Below are 17,066 nucleotides of genomic sequence, written 5' to 3'. Positions count from 1 at the left end.
GTAGGGCCCACATCTATCTATTAACAATGGTACCTTCAGTGCCTAGTGCCTCCTTGTTCACAGTAGAAACTGAAATACTTATTAAATAAATAAATTTACATAGAAGCAATCATACATATTGACCAAGTAAAGATAATTTTTAATCGATTAGCTTTAAAAATCATTTCTCTTAAACAATTTAGGTCCTATCAACATCAAACAGGAGAGCTTTTAATATTAAAGTTGTGTGTGTGTGTGGGGGGGGGGCTGGTTAGTTATAATTTTTGGATGCTACTTTAGAGAAGAATTTAGGTGTATTGAAATTATTCAATTGCTTTTTCCTATTTATTTTCCATTCTGAAGCTCTCTGGAGGGATGTTTTACTTGTTTATTAGACTGCATTGGGAAAGTTCATCAGACCTGAAGTCAGTCTTAAAATGCCTTGGTTTCCCCTCTATTAGCTGTGGGACTAAAATAATAAACGTATCTGCTCTACTTCATAAAGCTGTTACAAGCATGAAATATTATTCAGCGCCAGAAAGAACTAGAAAACCCTATACAGATACTGTTGTCACCTTGGATAAAACACTGCCTAGGCAGTGGAACTTGGCTTAAGAGAATCATTTTACTATAATTTTGCTCTTGGTACAATCTAGGGCAGTTGAGAGGAACCCTGAGATCCCCACCCCTCTAACAGTCGCAGTCAAATGTACGCGGAAGGAGAGGAGAGGAGAAGAGAGAGAGAGAGAGAGAGAGAGAGAGAGAGAGAGAGACGCCCAGAGGGCTTAGCAAAGACTTTAGTGCAAAAAGGGCTTTAAAAACTCAGGCTCCCAGAACAAACTTCACAAGGCACCCCCCCTCCCCCCACTCTGAAGCCCGTCCCAAAAAGGGCTCAGCAGGAGCTTGTGGGGCGGAGGCCACTCAGACCAATAGAAACCAACTGTGCTCGTCCAGGTTACGGAGCAGGTGGAGAAACTGAGCATCCAGAATCACAGACGCTCAGGCTCAGCCTTTCGTCGCGGTGCCAGGTGTCACTCTTGGTCCCCTTCGGCTAACAGGAATGGAGGAGAATATCGAGGTCCAATTCCACCCCCTTCCCCAATCCAATCCGGTCCCTGCACCACCTTGGCCGCCAGTAGCAAACCACCTTCTCCCTCGGGAGGACGCTCGAGGGCCGGGCGGCCGACCTTTATTGTCTGGGGGAGCACCTGCCAGGTGGCGGGCCCGTGTCCTAATAGGAGCTGGGTGCCCAGCTCCACAAAGCACCCCCTCGTCCGGGAACCGCCTCTGGCGGCCCGAGCACAGCACCGGGGAGGAGAGGTGGAGAGAAGGGGCTCGGGGTCGGGAGCGGGAAGCAAAGGCCGGCGTGCCCTCCTCCTCCCCGCGGCCTCAGCCCCCGATGTTTAAACGGGTCGAAAGAACTGGGGCCGGAGGGAGCGAGATCTGGGCGCGAGGGAGGGGCGCTGGCAGGGCCGGCGAGGAGGGGCGCCGAGAAGGGGCGTGGCCGGCGCGCAGGGGGCGGGCTCCGGGAGGAGGGGCTGCTCTCCGCGCTCGCGGCTCTGGGGGCTCGGCTTTGCCGCGCTCGGTGCACTCGGGCGCGAGCTGGAACCTGGAACGGAGCTCAGGTCCCAGCGCAGCCACCGCGATGAGAGGCGCTCGCGGCGCCTGGGATTTTCTCGGCGTCCTGCTCCTTCTGTTCGGCCTCCAGACAGGTGGGCGAGCGCGGCGGCCACGGGGCCGCGCCCCCCTCCGCTGCCTGTGCCCCGGAGAGCTCCAACTCGCTGGGGGTGTTTCGGGGAGAGGTGGCCACCGGCTCCCAGTGCCCGTGCGTTACAGCCTCCTGAAAGATTCGAGGCGACCCTGGAACTCTCCTGCGTCCAGCCTCGCTCACCTGCGCGAGGAACCGCCAGCCACTTGGTGGTGGGGGTGCTAAGCTGGGGTCTCCCGGGAACGAGGGCAGCGAGGGGGCGCTTAGGCGTAAGCGAGGTGCAGGCTGAGGGCGCAGGCTGCGTACTAGTTTGGGGTTGCTTTTGTGCCCTGGGTGCGCGGGCGCAGAGGCGGGCGGTCGGGGGTTCGCACCCAGCGTTATCTCCGCCGTGCGAGGCGCGGCCGCTGCTTCCTTTTGTTAAAAGTTGAGCGTGTGTGACCAGCCCACGGGGGGACCGGCCCGCAGGGTCTCAGCCGCGCCGAGGGCAAAGTTGGAGAGCCTTTTCTTTGCTCGGTGGCTGCCGCTTTCTGACCGCCGGCGTTCTTTGTGCCCCAGAGCTGGGGACCGATCCGCTGCCGTCTCTGCCGGCGGCGTCCTCCGTGGACACGAGTCGGAGGCTGCGGTGTCCCCCCCCCGGACACCACCCTGGTTATGCTTTGGCGCGGGGAGCGCGCGCGCGGCGTGTAGCTCTGGGGCCGGACCCCGCGAACCTGGAGGTGGCGGCCACAAGCAAGGACAACTTGGGCCGGGTGTATAGAAAGCAGCCGCTAGGTTGCAGACTTTTTGCTTCTGGAAATCCCATGCCGGGAGGCTCGCCCGTTTCTACGGAGGTGCCGTTTCTTTCTCGCCACGCGCCTCGGAGCGTTGGCCGCCTGCTCTCATTTAGGTCCCTGACCCTGGCTGTCTCCGGCCAGGCTGGCGGGGCTCTGCAAAGCCCCTCCAATCGGTGTCTGCGACCTGTAATTGCAGGTCCGTTTTGTTTGGGAATTTTGAGATTTGCAATACCCCCTCCCACGTGATATCTATACTTACGAGAGTGGCTTGAGGCCGGGGGTAGGGATGGGAGGTTGGAGTGGAACTTTTCAGCAAATCTTGGATTTTTTAAAGCTGTTGTGGAAATCCGGTTATATACGCTTGGGAACTTGGGTGTTAAGGTGGAGGAGGAGGATTCGCAGGCTCCTGGAAGCCCCCAAGCAGATTCCTGCCCCTTCTTCCCCTTTTCCTGGGTGTCGCTGGTGCAGGTCGCCACCCATGAAGACCCGCTCTCTCCCAGGTCACTTTTTTTTTTTTTTTTTAACGTGAAGGCTACTCTGATGATGTAAGGTTAGAAAGTGAGTCTGAACTGGAATTCGAGGGCTCCAAAGGGAAGCATCGCTATGAACTATTGTGGGACTCCCTGGACTGCTGCTCAGTTTTCCCATAAAGTCTCGAGATGCAGCCTCCTGCTTCCCGATCTTGCAAGGCATTGTGAGGACTTTCCTGTGGGGGAGGAGGCCTGGCGTCTGGACCCTTGTGAGGTAGGAGGGAGCCGGAGCCAGTGCTCAGATTCCTGAGACATTCGACCGCCTAATGCCTTCGAGTGATCCTGACATCTTTGTGTCTTGGCACTTTAAATTTCAGTAAAGATCCGTGAATGGAACCTCCAGTAGGGCACTAGAAAGGCAAACCACACCGAATAGTTCCCTTTTAAAAAAACGAAATGCATTAATTGCTTCCTTCTTCCTCGTAATTAGCCTGCTCCATCCAATAGATTTTGGCAAAGGGGATTTTAAGGTCTGCCTTGGGGAAGGAGGCGGGGGCCGTGGGGTGTAGTGACAAAGCCTTCTGCTGCCCTCTGTTTTTTGTTTTTGTTTTTTTTTCTCAGCGAGGTATTGGCTGTGTGCCCTTGGCAGGTTGCTTCAATTCTGGGGAGCCCTCAAGAGGACAGTGAGGCAGCCGCATCCGGAAGGGTCCTTTGGGTCTGGAATTCTCCTCTTCCCGTGTTCTCGGTGTAGACTCGACACCTTGTCTGACCTCTTTTCCCTGATTCCGTTCTGCCTCCTTGAAATTCCTCTGCCTCTCCTGGCCACAGGGACCATTTGGTGGTATCCTCCTAGTCTGCCTCTGGCTAACGCAGGGGCATGTGGCTTGTGCCGCCCTCTCCTCAGTCCACATGTGCCCATCTACAGTTTCGCTTTGAGGGCTAGGAGGTGCCAGCGCTGCAGGACCCGCCATCCTCTCTCCTCCCGCAAGTATTTACAACCCCTGTGCCCAGCAGGATGAACCTGCAAGGAGTAAGTGAATCATGCCTTCCCCTCCCTCTGCTCCTGCAGGTGGGAGACTATTGATCATCCCCAGCAGCTGCACACATTCTGGATGATTATCCTGTTGGAAAGAATCTGATGGCCTTCTAAAGGGGGATCCAAAGAAGTCATTTATCCCCACTCCGGTCTTTCCCAGTCACCCACACGTTTATTCTTACGGTTTTAGAAATCGTGTAGGCCCTGTCATTGGTACGCATTTTCTGTGGTGCCTGAAATTCACATGAGGCGTTCAGTCCATCGTTGTTGATCTTCATTGGGAAACGGTGTGCCCAGCTCTGTACCGGAGCCTTCCCCTGACATCTCCAGCCCTCTCAACAAGAAGCCCAAGAGGCATCATCCCTCCCATTTTACAGCTGGAGGAACTGGCTGGGGATAAGTCAGTTCCCCACAGAGTCAGCAGCGAGGCCTGAGGTTAGTCCCTCAGAAAGGAAGAGAAGCTGTCACTAAAATGATGGTATCCGTTGAACAGTTTTCCATCCCCCATTCCAAAAAAACAAAAAAACGGTCCTAGCGTTCTAAACTTGCGGCATACTTGTGAAAGAGAAAACCCTCCGTAACGGGGTACTAGCATTGTGCCATTGACCCTGAATGAGCACGATGCACTATAAGGGCAGGGTTTCCACTCATAGCTTTTATTCTCCAACAAATTCTGTGGGGGAATGTGCCAAGTATTTTGTGGCTTCCCTTGGAGGGAGCACGTTTATGTACAGATGTTGTTGTGGTGATGGGTTTTGCTGCTGTTGTTGACAGCCACTAGAAGTTGCTCGTAGGATTTTGAGTCATTTCCTTAAGTCTTCCCCCAGCTGATTAAAGCAGGACAGCAGGAAATGAGCTGCAGTGTCCTGAGTGGAGTTCTTGAAGCTGGACCTGCAGTATGGGGACCCCTCAAAGGCAGTGAATTTTCTCCAGGACGAATTTAGTTTTTAACAGTCGACAGGTTAGGACATGGAAGTGCTTTATTTTGTTGTATTCATGTGTGGTGACTTTTACAGAAAGGGATTGAAAGGTATTTGAAGGAATCTTAAGTAAGCAAAATTTCCTATGCAATCTCTGTAGTTTGGATTTCTTTATTATTTTTTTTTTTTTCCGTGGTTGCAAATCCAGAATGGGGAGGGGCTTACAAGGGAGTTACAAAGGTACAAGTTTGTAGGGTAGATCATTGTTGAAAGAAGAGGGCACTTGTGAGTAAGCCTGGCTTAGCACCTCTTGATTTCTGATACTTCGGACATGAGACAACTCATCTTTTGACTTTAGGCTCTTAATAAATAAAGAGAAGTTGTAAGCTGATAGCCCATGGACATGTTTTGTTTGGCCCACATGATGCTTTTTAAGAAAACATTGAGGCACTATTAAAAAAATAGGGAGAATTTATATCCAAATCTCTTGAAGAATTGGAAAACCGTCCCTTTAGATAAGACCTGGCGCTAAATGAGTTTGACATGCTTGCTCTACCAGTGGTCGGCAAACTGCGGCTCGCGAGCCACATGCGGCTCTTTGGCCCCTTGAGTTGTGGCTCTTCCACAAAATACCACGGCCTAGGCGAGTCTATTTTGAAGAAGTGGCGTTAGAAGAAGTTTAAGTATAAAAAATTTGGCTCTCAAAAGAAATTTCAATCGTTGTACTGTTGATATTTGGCTCTGTTGGCTAATAAGTTTGCCGACCACTGCCCTAGGCAATACCGCTCTCTACTGCCAGTCCTTAGGCATTAAGGCATTTAGCTTGGGCCCTGGTAAGCCCAGGTGGTACTACACAGCTACCTAGTAGAAGGAGTACAAGGCCCAAGGAGTGAAACAACCTTGAATTAGTCTGCTGGCTCTGCAGCTGACAGTTTTGTAGCTTTAGAACAAGTTGCTTAACCTGCTGAACTTCACTCTTTCATCCTAGTTTTTTTTAGCTGTGTGACTTTGGGAAAGTTGCTTAACCTCTCTGTGCCAGAAATGTGTTGGCACATATAAAGTTTTTAGAATGATGTTGCCTGGCGGGCTCATAGTACAACCTTAATATGTGTCAGCCATAATTATCTGTAAAATAGGAATTATTATTATCCCTAAGATGGGAACAATGTCTTCACTAATATGATTGCCCTAAAGATTAGAAAGAGATTCTTGTAAAGATGCTTGGCACAGGATCTGGGATAGGATAGGCACCTAACACATGTGTAAACTCCACTAGTATGTAGAATTTGACTGCTTCTCTTTATAATCCTCGTATGCAGGTACCAATAAGTACTAACTTGACAGCTTATAAAACGGAACAAACTTTTAATTTTTGTCTTGAGTTTTCTACAGCTTTTGACATAACAGTTGGGCAGCACTAGTTTTAGAGATTGACCAGGTCTCGGGGTGGGGGAACGAGAAGATTTCTCCAATGAAAACATTTATACCTGGACATTTTTCCATTCATCGTATGCTTACATTTTGGTTATGACACACTTTTGTTAAATCTCTTCCGTGGCATACCTTTCTGTCAGCTAGATTTTCAACAGTTTTGCAAATTTTAAAGTGTAAGTTGAATTGATATTTAGGGCCAGTGGCATTAGAGTTAACAGCTTGGCCTCTGAAATTGACAGCTCGGGATTTTATTCTCTTCCACCACTTGCCAGGTGTGTGATCTGTGAAATGGCATGGCGGCATAGGGCTCCTGAAAGGAGTAAATGAGTTCTGCACATGCAGGCTTAGCCCAGTGTCCCTCTCGGGGCCAGCACGGTACTGCACCAGGAGGCTGATTTTTATGTTCCTTCTTTCAGCTTTCTCTCTTATTAAAAAATGGAAATGGTTTTAAACCAGATTAACTAGAAGCATGTTTTGGTATTAAAATGAAGTATATACATTTAATGTCTAGTTTGGTGGGCTTTTTTTGTTGTTTTTTTTTTAAGCTGATAGTTAGTGGTAATGCATACTTCTCTTCCTTGCTTTTTATTTAACCTTATTTGATCTGCTTTCCATTACAGGGGATACAGATTACTAGATAAAAGTTTAGGAGGGGGAAGGTCTGTAAATGGCCATTTTCTCAAGGTGAATAAGTAAGTGTAGCTTTCCTGGGTCTCCGGAGCCCTATTACCTTGAAAGCTCCTTGAGGTCAGCTTTTGTGTGACTGCCTTCCCTAGGAGTGAGGGGCCTCGCTGAACTTGTCCGTTGCTCCAGGCTGGACACTGAGTGGTGCTCAGTCAATATTGGTTTAACATCTCTCCGCTTCTCCAGCACTTGCAAAGCACTTTGAACGCAATAAATGCTCAGTAAACATTTCGGATTCAGTTTAACAAAGATTTGTCAGTCTCTATGCCTTGGTCCTTGCAGGGACGCCGGGAATTGGCTAGGGATGGGAGAGGGGCAGGTTAAGAACACAGCCACGGATTCAAAGTAGAATTGGTGTCTTAAGAAGTGGAAGGAAGGGGGAGGCAGGGGGAGAAGGTGGAGGTGAGCCAAGGCAGGGAGAAGGACTCCTGCAATAATGCCAACATTTTAATGAAAAAATAAAATAAAATAAAATAAAATACAAACAAACAAGTGCAAAGTGCTTGGGCAAGATTTAAGAGGAGAGGTGTTTCTGTCTCGGTGGGTGGGCGATAGAAATCCGGGATCAGTAAAAGTGTCCATGTGGGAGATAACATTTGAGATTAATTTCTAAACCTTAAAGGAGAGCGGGTAGAGTGTCTGTAGTTGAGGCTTCAATTGGAAAAAGCTACAGAGAGAGCAAGACATTAAGATCTTATTTGAGGCTTGTCCAGTCTTTCTCTTGGTGTGAGTTGGAGGGGAAGAGGCTGGAAAGGTAGACTCTGGTTTAGCCTCAGGGAACATTTTGTGTTGAGTTTGGTCCAGATTCTAAAACAAGCTTTGAAGTCCAGGCCCATAGTGGTCCTCGGCCTGTGTTATTAGTCCAGGGCTGCTCGCTCCATCATTCCATCCAGGTAAGCCCTCTCCACAAATGTTCCGAAAACTTGGACACCCCCAGTGGGCAGCTGAGACTAAGGAAGGGATGTGTGTTTAAATTTTAGTAAAATACACATATAAAATTTACCATCTTAATATCTCTAGGTGTACTGCTCAGGAGTGTTAAGTACATTCACATGGTTGTGCAACCAATCTCTGGAACACTTCAGCCTGCAAAACTGAAACTCTGTACCCATTACTTCCTATTCGCTCCCTCCCCCAGCCCCTGGCAACTATCATTTTACTTTCTGTCTATGCATTTGAATACTCTAGGAACCTCATATAAGTGGAATCATTCAGTACAGGCAGTCCTTGAGTTACGTCGGACTCGACGTACATCGTTTTGTGGTTACGTCTCCATCTCCCATTTATTTATATAAAAAAAAGTCCTGTCATTTCGACGTATGTACATATGTGCTTTATGTTTTTTATTATTTATTTACCACAAGTAAAAGTCAGGAATTGTTATCTTTCTTTTAAATTTTTTTTTACTGTTTAACTTCATTACTGCTGTGTATGTGCTCCATGTGAGTGACGTAGGTGCTTATGTAGGTGGGTTCCGACTTACGGCGAAAATCGCGTTACGTCGCACCGTAGGAACGGATCTCCGACGTAACCCGAGGACCTACACTATTTGTCTTGGTGGCGGGCTTATTGCACTTAGCACAGTGATTTTCAGTTGGTATGCCGCAAGAAGCACACTGGTGTGCCGCAAGCATTTTTAAAATATGCAATGCCTGACTAGTCAGGGGCACTGACCTCTTTTTCCTTAGGTTGTCAAATAAAACAATGATAGCATCTAACACAACAACAGCCATCCGGTGTGAATAAATAAAAATTATACCCCCTTTTTTATGATCAGATTGGCAAAAAATATGTTTTTTGGTGTGCCACAGAATTTTAGTAATTAGTTTGTGTACCACGAGATGAAAAAAGTTGAAAATCGCTGACTTAGTATAATGTCCTCATGGTTCATCCATGTTGTAGCCTGCTGTATGTAGATGCATGTGCATGTAGATACCACATTTTATCCATTCCTCCGTCAGGGGACACTTGGTTGCTTCCCCCTTTTGGCTGTAATGAACAATGCTGCTGTGAACAGGAACGTACAAATATCTAAGCAAGAGTTTCTTTTCTGAGGGGCCCCTCTTAGGGTGGTGGATCGCATGGCTGAGGCAATGAGTTGGTGGGGAACTGGGCCCAGGGATGACCAGACTCTAGATGAAGGAGTGAGGGCCTGGGTGTTAGGGTGCGGGCCCTGGAAAGGAGAGATGGGAGGAAGATAAAGGTGGCAGACTTAATTCAGTTGGCATATTACAGGCACCTTGGATGTGTCAGGCACTAAAGAGATCAAGGGGAGGGGAACGGGAGTTATTGCAGATGTGGATAACTGGGAAAACTGGTGGTGAGGTGGAATTAATGGAAAAAACAAACAAACAAACAAACAAACAAAACTGAAGTAGGAGCAGCCCTGGGGTGGTAGAAGGGTTTGACATTGGACTCTGCTGTGTTTTTTCATTGGTTATTCACAGGCTGCATGGACTGGAAACTCAGTTCTGCAGGTGGTAGACACACGTGAAATTCTTCCTAGGGTCAGGGCCGTGTGAAAAATAAAAGCTGAACCCCAAAGGTCACGGAACATGGCTCTATGGTAGGATTTAGGGATTATAAAGAATTGTATATTAAAAAATAAAAGAAAAAGAACAAAAGAATTGTGTGTTGTGCAGCAGTGATATAATAGAAAGTGAATTTTCCTGAGAAGAATACATAGCAGGAAGATACAACCCTGCTTGTATTCTCTGCATTAGGCCATTTAAAAAGTATGTGTATAGGTTTCGTCAGATAATAAAATGGACATTCTGGACATAGAACAGGACATAGAGTTAATTAAAGCTTTGGGAAATGGGTCCTTTGAAGGCAACTTAAAGAAATTGGATTTAGTAAGCCTGGAGTAGATAAGGTGAAGGAAGGTTTAGTGAGTGACAGTCTTCAAATATTTGTAGTATGTGAGTGAAGAATGGGACGAAATGAGAGTAGTTTAAACTGCCCCAGAAGACAACTGAGATTTTTTTAAAGGAAAATTCTTTGATTGGAAGGGTTGGAAAAGACTTCATTGCATCATAGGGTCTTCGCTGCAGGTACGAGGAAAGCCGAATCATTTTCATGTTGAGATGGTTAGGTCCTGCCCACCTCAGTTGGATTGATGACCCTTAAAGGGCCAGTCTGAAATCTTTTAAAATAAAATAGCCAGCTCTTTTTCTTTTTGTCACTGCTTTGGCTGTGGGATAGAGTGCTTCTCATAAATTCTGGGTAGACGCTAACATGATTCACTACTCTCTTCACAATTTTTGGCCATATTGAAAGTAGCCAATAAAGAACCCACAACCTGAAAATGGGTTATTGATCTTTTGGGTGTGTGGGGGGGAGTGTCTAACCACAGAATGAACCGTGCAGTGGGATAGCTTAAGCTTAGTGCCAAAATAAGAAGAAAAAAAGTAGGAAGTTCGAGGTCTGGAGAAATCCATAATCTGCTGTAATTAGCCTTAACCTAAAACTGATGTGTGTTCTGTGATCGCCTAACTTCTTGATCATTTTGAGCTAGAGCCGGTCATGCTGCGTGGAGGCCAAACGTGGAGGCCGAGAGATCTGTAAGCAAGAGCCCTTTCCGCTTGATTACTCAGGAATGGGTTCTTCACTCTGTGGCTTACCCACCACCCCAACTTTCATTTCCCCCTATCCTCTTTCCCTTTGGTCATGTCATGGTCATGGCTCAGTGACACATGAAGTCAGCCAGCGGTCCAGTAGGGGGAAGGTGGTAGGAACAAAATGGCAATCAATAGCTTTGGTTGTTTACATCATTTTGCCTGTTCTGTTGAAAAGTATGATGAAGTCTGAGACGTGATCCCTGCCTTTTCTGGAGCCTAGGGTCTGTGGGAAGATAAGTGCTGGGGAGATGCTAAGGTAGTAAGATTTGTAATCAGATTTAAATCATAGTCCTGGTGGAGAAGCTGGGAGACATTCATTCCCAGAGGCTGGGAGGGATGGGCCTCACTTGTTGAGCTGAATGGCTGATTCAAAGGAAAATCTGGGACCTGAGTTCATCTTGAGCGGGACAGGAACCGGTCAAGGCGGCAACAGCACAAGCAGAGGGTCACAGTCCATCAGAAGACTCCTGTAGAAAGAATCCCTGTGGAGACTAGTGGAGGATGAGATGGGTTAATTTTAGGGAACTCGTGTTTATATATTCTTCAGTAGTTGTATTTCCGACAGTGCCATACGTGATGCGATTTGTGGTAGTGTAATGTGGTCAGTTAGTAACTTAGAAATAACTTTAAAAATCACACGTTTGCATGTTTTACCTACATTATATGCGCAATTCAAATCCAGAGCAGGTTCGAGAATATGTACTTTGTGTTACTTTTAAGTTTAGGGCTAATTACAGTGCCCACCCTGCCTACCCCTTCACCCCCAGCTGAAATAACAGCTTTTGTAGATTCAACATCTAATAGTGGCAATAGATGATCTTTGACTCTACTTATTAACAGATTTTAAATATTTAGTTAAATGATAAGCAGGGTATGTAGCAGTCTGCATAAATTCATTTGCTAAACACACACACACACACACACACACACACACACACAAACAAACAAAAAAGACAAACCAAAACCAAGCCAGCAACAAGCAAAACCCCCAACCCTTGATAAAGGCCCTGTGTGGTTTAGGACCGTGGTTGGCAAACTGCGGCTCCCGAGCCACATGCGGCTCTTTGGCCCCTTGAGTTGTGGCTCTTCCACAAAATACCACGGCCTGGGCGAGTCTATTTTGAAGAAGTGGCGTTAGAAGAAGTTTGAGTTTAAAAAATTTGGCTCTCAAAAGAAATTTCAATCGTTGTACTGTTGATATTTGGCTCTGTTGACTAATGAGTTTGCCGACCACTGGTTTAGGACATCTTGAGACTATCCTGGGTTCCCCAGGCTTGCATTAGGAAGTAATTAGGGACACTGGTTGCTGCTCACTGCTAAGAGGCTGTTTCGGGGAGGCACAAGCCTGTCATTTCAGGAAAAGGTGTGAGTGATGACACTTGCCAAGGAAAGCCTTGCTCTTGATCAAGGAGGAAAAATAATACGGAAAATGAACCGAGGAGAAACCCTTACTAAGTCCTTGTATCTTTGAAGTTTTTAGTGAGGTGAGCCATCCAGCTAGCTGCCTTTGGGTTTACCCCAGGTGAGTCGGGTTATGTCAGAGGGTGTTAAAACTTCAGAACAACCCAGGGCTGCCGGTAATTTACATATAATGGCCCTTGTAGAGCCTTAAGCAGAGGAATTACTTAGCAGAGGTAGAACAATGGAGGTGTTAACACAAAGAACTGTGGAAATGATTTGGTGTCTCTTTTTATTGGAAGGAAGTATTTATAGATAAAGATCTAAGGTAGATTTGGCTTCCGGGGAAAACTGGTGGATTTTAAAATTGTGATAGGTGGATGATGGCATTGTTTATTATTTGGCTAGTGAGTTGTTTTTTTTAAAAAAATATTTTTATTGATTTCAGAGAGGAAGGGAAAGGGGGAGGGAGATAGAAACATCCGTGATGAGAGAGAATCATTGATGGGCTGCCTCCAGCAGGCCCCCTACTGGGGACCAACTCCGCAACCCAGGCATGTGCCCGTGACCGGAACCGAACCCAGGACCCTTCAGTCCGAAGGCCGACGCTCTATCCACTGAGCCAAACCGGCTAGGGCTAGTGAGTGTTTTTAAGAAAACAAGGCTTAATGTTTTTAAAAAGTTGAGGAGTAGTCTATTTTGAAAGACTATGGGTATTTTTAGAGTGATAATTTTTAGTTTGTAAAATGTTTTAGATGTGTTTCCAGTGTAATTTTCGCAATGTAGATTTCTCTTTTTTTTAACGGCTGATGTTGAACATGTACCTTGGGAAGATTTTCATTTTAAGAAATGGCCTGATAAAGCCACACGGGTCTGCCTTTAGGCTTTTTTGTCGTTAAATTAAAACAGGATTCTTAATCCAAAATATGTCTTTAGAATAGCCACTTGAAAATGGTTAATTGGGATATTTAAATGTTTTTTCTACTTATTTTAATGTAGTCGGGATATTTACTGCGGGGAAATAGACGCATTTTTAGCTTGGCTAAAATGCACGAGTTTCATAAAAAAGCACCACCTCCCCTCCTGCTTTTTAAAATAAACTAGCATATGTAGAAGGGCTCATGCATTTTTTTTTTTAGTAGATCGGAATGCGTAGCCTAATTTACATTCCAGCATCTTGAAGGGACATTATTTAGCACGATCACCCCAGTTTCAGAATGACTGCCTCCTACAGAGAGGCCGGCCCAGGGAGTGGACGTGTGGATGGGGACGTGTGCCTGCCATCAGGTGAGGCAGGCCCCAGGCAGGGCCCCGGCTCCTCTGTGTCCTCACCTGAGACCTGGAGCGGCAGCGCTCGCCCTGCATCTGTGGTGCTTACGATTTCCAGCTTCACTCTGTGGTCCCTCCTTGTCTCGTTCACACTGACCCAATACCAGGAATTCATAGATGTGTTCACAAATACGTATTGAAGCATCAAGGAGGCTATAGCAGCGAGCACACCAGGCAAACATCCTTGTCCTCTTGGGGCTTAGGGTTTTGTGCAGTGGTCGGCAAACTCATTAGTCAACAGAGCCAAGTATCAACAGTACAACGATTGAAATTTCTTTTGAGAGCCAAATTTTTTAAACTCAAAACTTCTTCTCACGCCACTTCTTCAAAATAGACTCGCCCAGGCCGTGGTATTTTGCGGAAGAGCCACACTCAAGGGGCCAAAGAGCCGCATGTGGCTCGCGAGCCGCAGTTGGGGGGGGGGGAGGGAGGAGGGGGAGGTCTAGGGTCTCATAGAAAGCAGCTTAATTTAGCTTTATTTCAGTTCTGTATTATAGTTAATTAAGGAAGGGAGCAGAGAAAGGCTAGGTTTCTCAGCGTCAGGAGGAACTGGGTTCAAGATGGGAAAGAAGGGCCAGAGAAGGCAAACCAAGAGCAACAGGGACGGGAGAGAGATGGACAGGGACTCGGTAGGAGCTTTTTGAGGTTTAAGTCCTCTCTGCCAGGAGTCCCGCCCTTGGAAAGGCTGAGCATTCTCCCTCTGCTCAGCTGTCGCCTGCCCCAGCCTCTGCAGCTCCTTGAGCAGGTGTTCTGATGGAGGATTCCCCAGAGGGGGTTGCACAGTGTGTGCCATCGGGAGCACAGACAGGTGTCTTCACTTTCAGGACTTCATGGAGCCCTGAATGTACCCTGCCCAAGTGGTTTGTTTGGAACCATTTTCCTCAGAAAGTACCAGAATGCCTTTTCACAGCGGAGAGAGATGCATCAGGGGTCCAGGCTGCATGCTCTTCAGTATGTCTCCAAGGGCCGGAGGGTCTGCACCTCCTTTTTAAATGGTTTCATCTCCTTCTTGTTAATATCTGACCATCTTTGGTTTTAATAATGGGTTCAACCCATAGCACTTTGTGTCTGACAGAGTGACATTTAGCCACCGCCAGTCATACTGTGCGTCACGTGTCACCTCTCCTGTCACTGTAGCTGGCCCGGGTGAGGGGACATCAGGTTGACGTCATCTCACTTTTTACATTTTAGCCTTAGGGTGGCCTTTGTGGGGCCCATGAATGATAAGCTCTTCAGTTTCACATCAAGGACTGTCTCCCCAAATAACATTTGACACTTGAATTACTCAGGACTGGAAAGGTCCTTCTCTGTCAGTTGTTGGGGGGCACGCAGTTAGGACTCTTGCTGCCTTTGGTCCTGTTAGTAAGGAACCGAGGTGAAGAGCATCCAGGGACAGGAAGTGGTAGCCTCTTGAGTGAAGGGCAGCTCTGGGTGAAGGCGTTAAGGAGGTTCCTCAGCTGCAAGGACTTGGATGAAGCTACCAGCTTTAGTTATAAAGTTGGGGTGCTTAAGAAATCACATCGTTGCTTGAAAGTACTTGCTCTCTAGGGTTGAAGAAAGGCTCTGGTGTTTCTAAGCCAGAGATTTTTTTTTAATCTAGTGTAATCATCATTAATAGCCATTGGTTAGCACCTATTGTTTTGGGTGAGACTTTTGGTGCCTAAATTTAAATAGGCTTTGTTTAAGTTTGCTATCAGTTGAGATTAGGGAATAGTTTTTTTGTTTTTTTTAAAAAATAAATAAAAGTAGGGGACCTAGTATAACTTCTAGGCTATTCCATGGGTTGTTTGAAAACCTATTACCAGGCATTATTTTTCAAGATGGAGGAACTGAACTTCACATTAACTTAAAAAATATATATATTTATGATGGGAACATTTCACACAAAGAGAATAGTGCAACAAACTCTTATATACTCATCATTTAGCTTCGCCAGTTGGATCAACAACAAATCTTTGTGCTTTACCTCAGTTTACTTCATCCTCTCATTATTTTGAAGCATATCTCAAGCATCATCAAATTTTATCTGTAAATATTTTCAGCACGTAGCTCTAAAATACAGAGACTCACCCTTAAAAGAACGATAATGCCAATGTCATACCCTCCCAAATCAGTATAACACCACAGTGTTACTGAGTATTCAACATTCACATTTTCCCTATTAAATATAAAATATATACAAGTATATAAATGTTTTATATATCCAAAAAAGATCCACATATTGCAATTGGTTGATATGGCCTTTAAGTAATTTTGTCTTTACAGGTTCTATTCCCCTTTTTTTATTGAAGAAACTTATTTGTCCTGTGTAGTTGTTTAGTCTGAATTCTGCTGATTGCATTTCCCTATTCTCTGTATTTCCTATAAATTGGTGATTTACTAGTAGAGTTTTGATCACAAATTTTTTTATTCACACAGCATACAGTTAACCATTTTTAAATAAACACAGTTTTACTCATTCCCCACCCCTCACCCCTTTGGCAACCATCAGTTTATTTTTTGTACTATGGGTCTTTCTCTGATTATTATTATTATTTTTTTTTAGATTCCACATATCACACAGATGATTTTTTAAAAACAAGGCTACTTAATAGATGGTGTGTTCTGTTCAATTTTTTCTCCCCCCCTTTTTTGTATACCTTTGGGCACTTAGATTTGTATTTTTTGTTCTAATGGTTGACTTTATATAGATAACTTTATATAATATACCCTTGGTTGCTCCTTGTAGGATGGTGGTTATTTTCTACTAGAGGCCTGGTGCATGAAATTAGTGCACAGGAGTGGACATCTCTCTCACAATCTGGGACCGCTGGCTCCTCACCGCTTGCCTGCCTGCATACCTGATTGCCCTTAACTGCTTCTGCCTGCCAGTCTGATCACCCCCTAACCACTCCTCTGCCGGCCTGATCGCCCCCAGCTGCCCTCCCCTGCCGCGACCCGCCTCCTCCATGCGAGGCAGCAGAGATGCTGGGACCGGCCTCCTCCGCACCACGCAGAGCTGCAGGACCCCCAGGTCTCATCACGCAGAGCAGCCACCGGGCCCCGCCTTCGCTGTGCGAGTGGCCATCTTGTGGCGACGTCACGTGAGGGTGTGACACCACCTAGGCTTTTATAATATAGGATTAGTTTTCTACCTTGAGTAACATTTAAAATAGCTAGTAGCTTGTTTTTCCTCTTTTCTCCCCCTTGCTTGTGATTTGAAGATCCTTTTACTCCCAGTCACTATCTATAAGGCAATCAGCAAGCATATTATGTTTTTCAGGTATGTACTCCTTCCTCCTCTAATTTTTCTGATAGTTGTAATAAAATTACTTTTTCAGCATATATAGCAATCACATGCTCTCCTATTTCTTTGTTAGTACCACTTAATCTTCATTCTACAGGTAAATATATACTTAATGCTTGCCACTAGTCCTTAGGTCTTGTTCTTGACATTTTGGTTTTCTGAAGCTCATCCTCTAACACCGTGGTCACAAACTGCGGCTCGTGAGCCACATGCAGCTCTTTGGCCCCTTGAGTGTGGCTCTTCCACAAAATACCATGGCCTGGGCGAGTCTATTTTGAAGAAGTGGCGTTAGAAGAAGTTTGAGTTTAAAAAATTTGGCTCTCAAAAGAAATTTCAATCGTTGTATTGTTGATATTTGGCTCTGTTGACTAATGAGTTTGCCGACCACTGCTCTAACAGATGTCTTAGGAAGCCTTCATAGGATGTATT

At 46.1% G+C, this 17,066-nt stretch overlaps 1 protein-coding gene across 8 annotated transcripts in view; it reads left to right on the top strand.

The window, feature by feature from the left end:
* Positions 1-1,539: 1,539 nt before the first annotated feature.
* The window catches only part of KIT (KIT proto-oncogene, receptor tyrosine kinase), a 79,696-nt gene continuing 64,169 nt past the window's right edge, over positions 1,540-17,066 (top strand). For all 8 annotated transcript variants that reach the window (XM_079767673.1, XM_079767671.1, XM_079767669.1 and 5 more), the window contains exon 1: positions 1,540-1,691. In XM_079767673.1, coding sequence (XP_079623799.1) covers positions 1,625-1,691 — 67 coding nt within the window. In that variant the 5' untranslated portion in view covers positions 1,540-1,624. The remainder of the gene's footprint in view (positions 1,692-17,066) is intronic.

This window comes from Cnephaeus nilssonii (assembly GCF_951640355.1).
Source record: "Cnephaeus nilssonii genome assembly, chromosome: 1".
NCBI classification, from domain to species: Eukaryota; Metazoa; Chordata; class Mammalia; order Chiroptera; family Vespertilionidae; genus Cnephaeus; species Cnephaeus nilssonii.
This window is presented reverse-complemented; position numbering and strand designations above follow the sequence as displayed.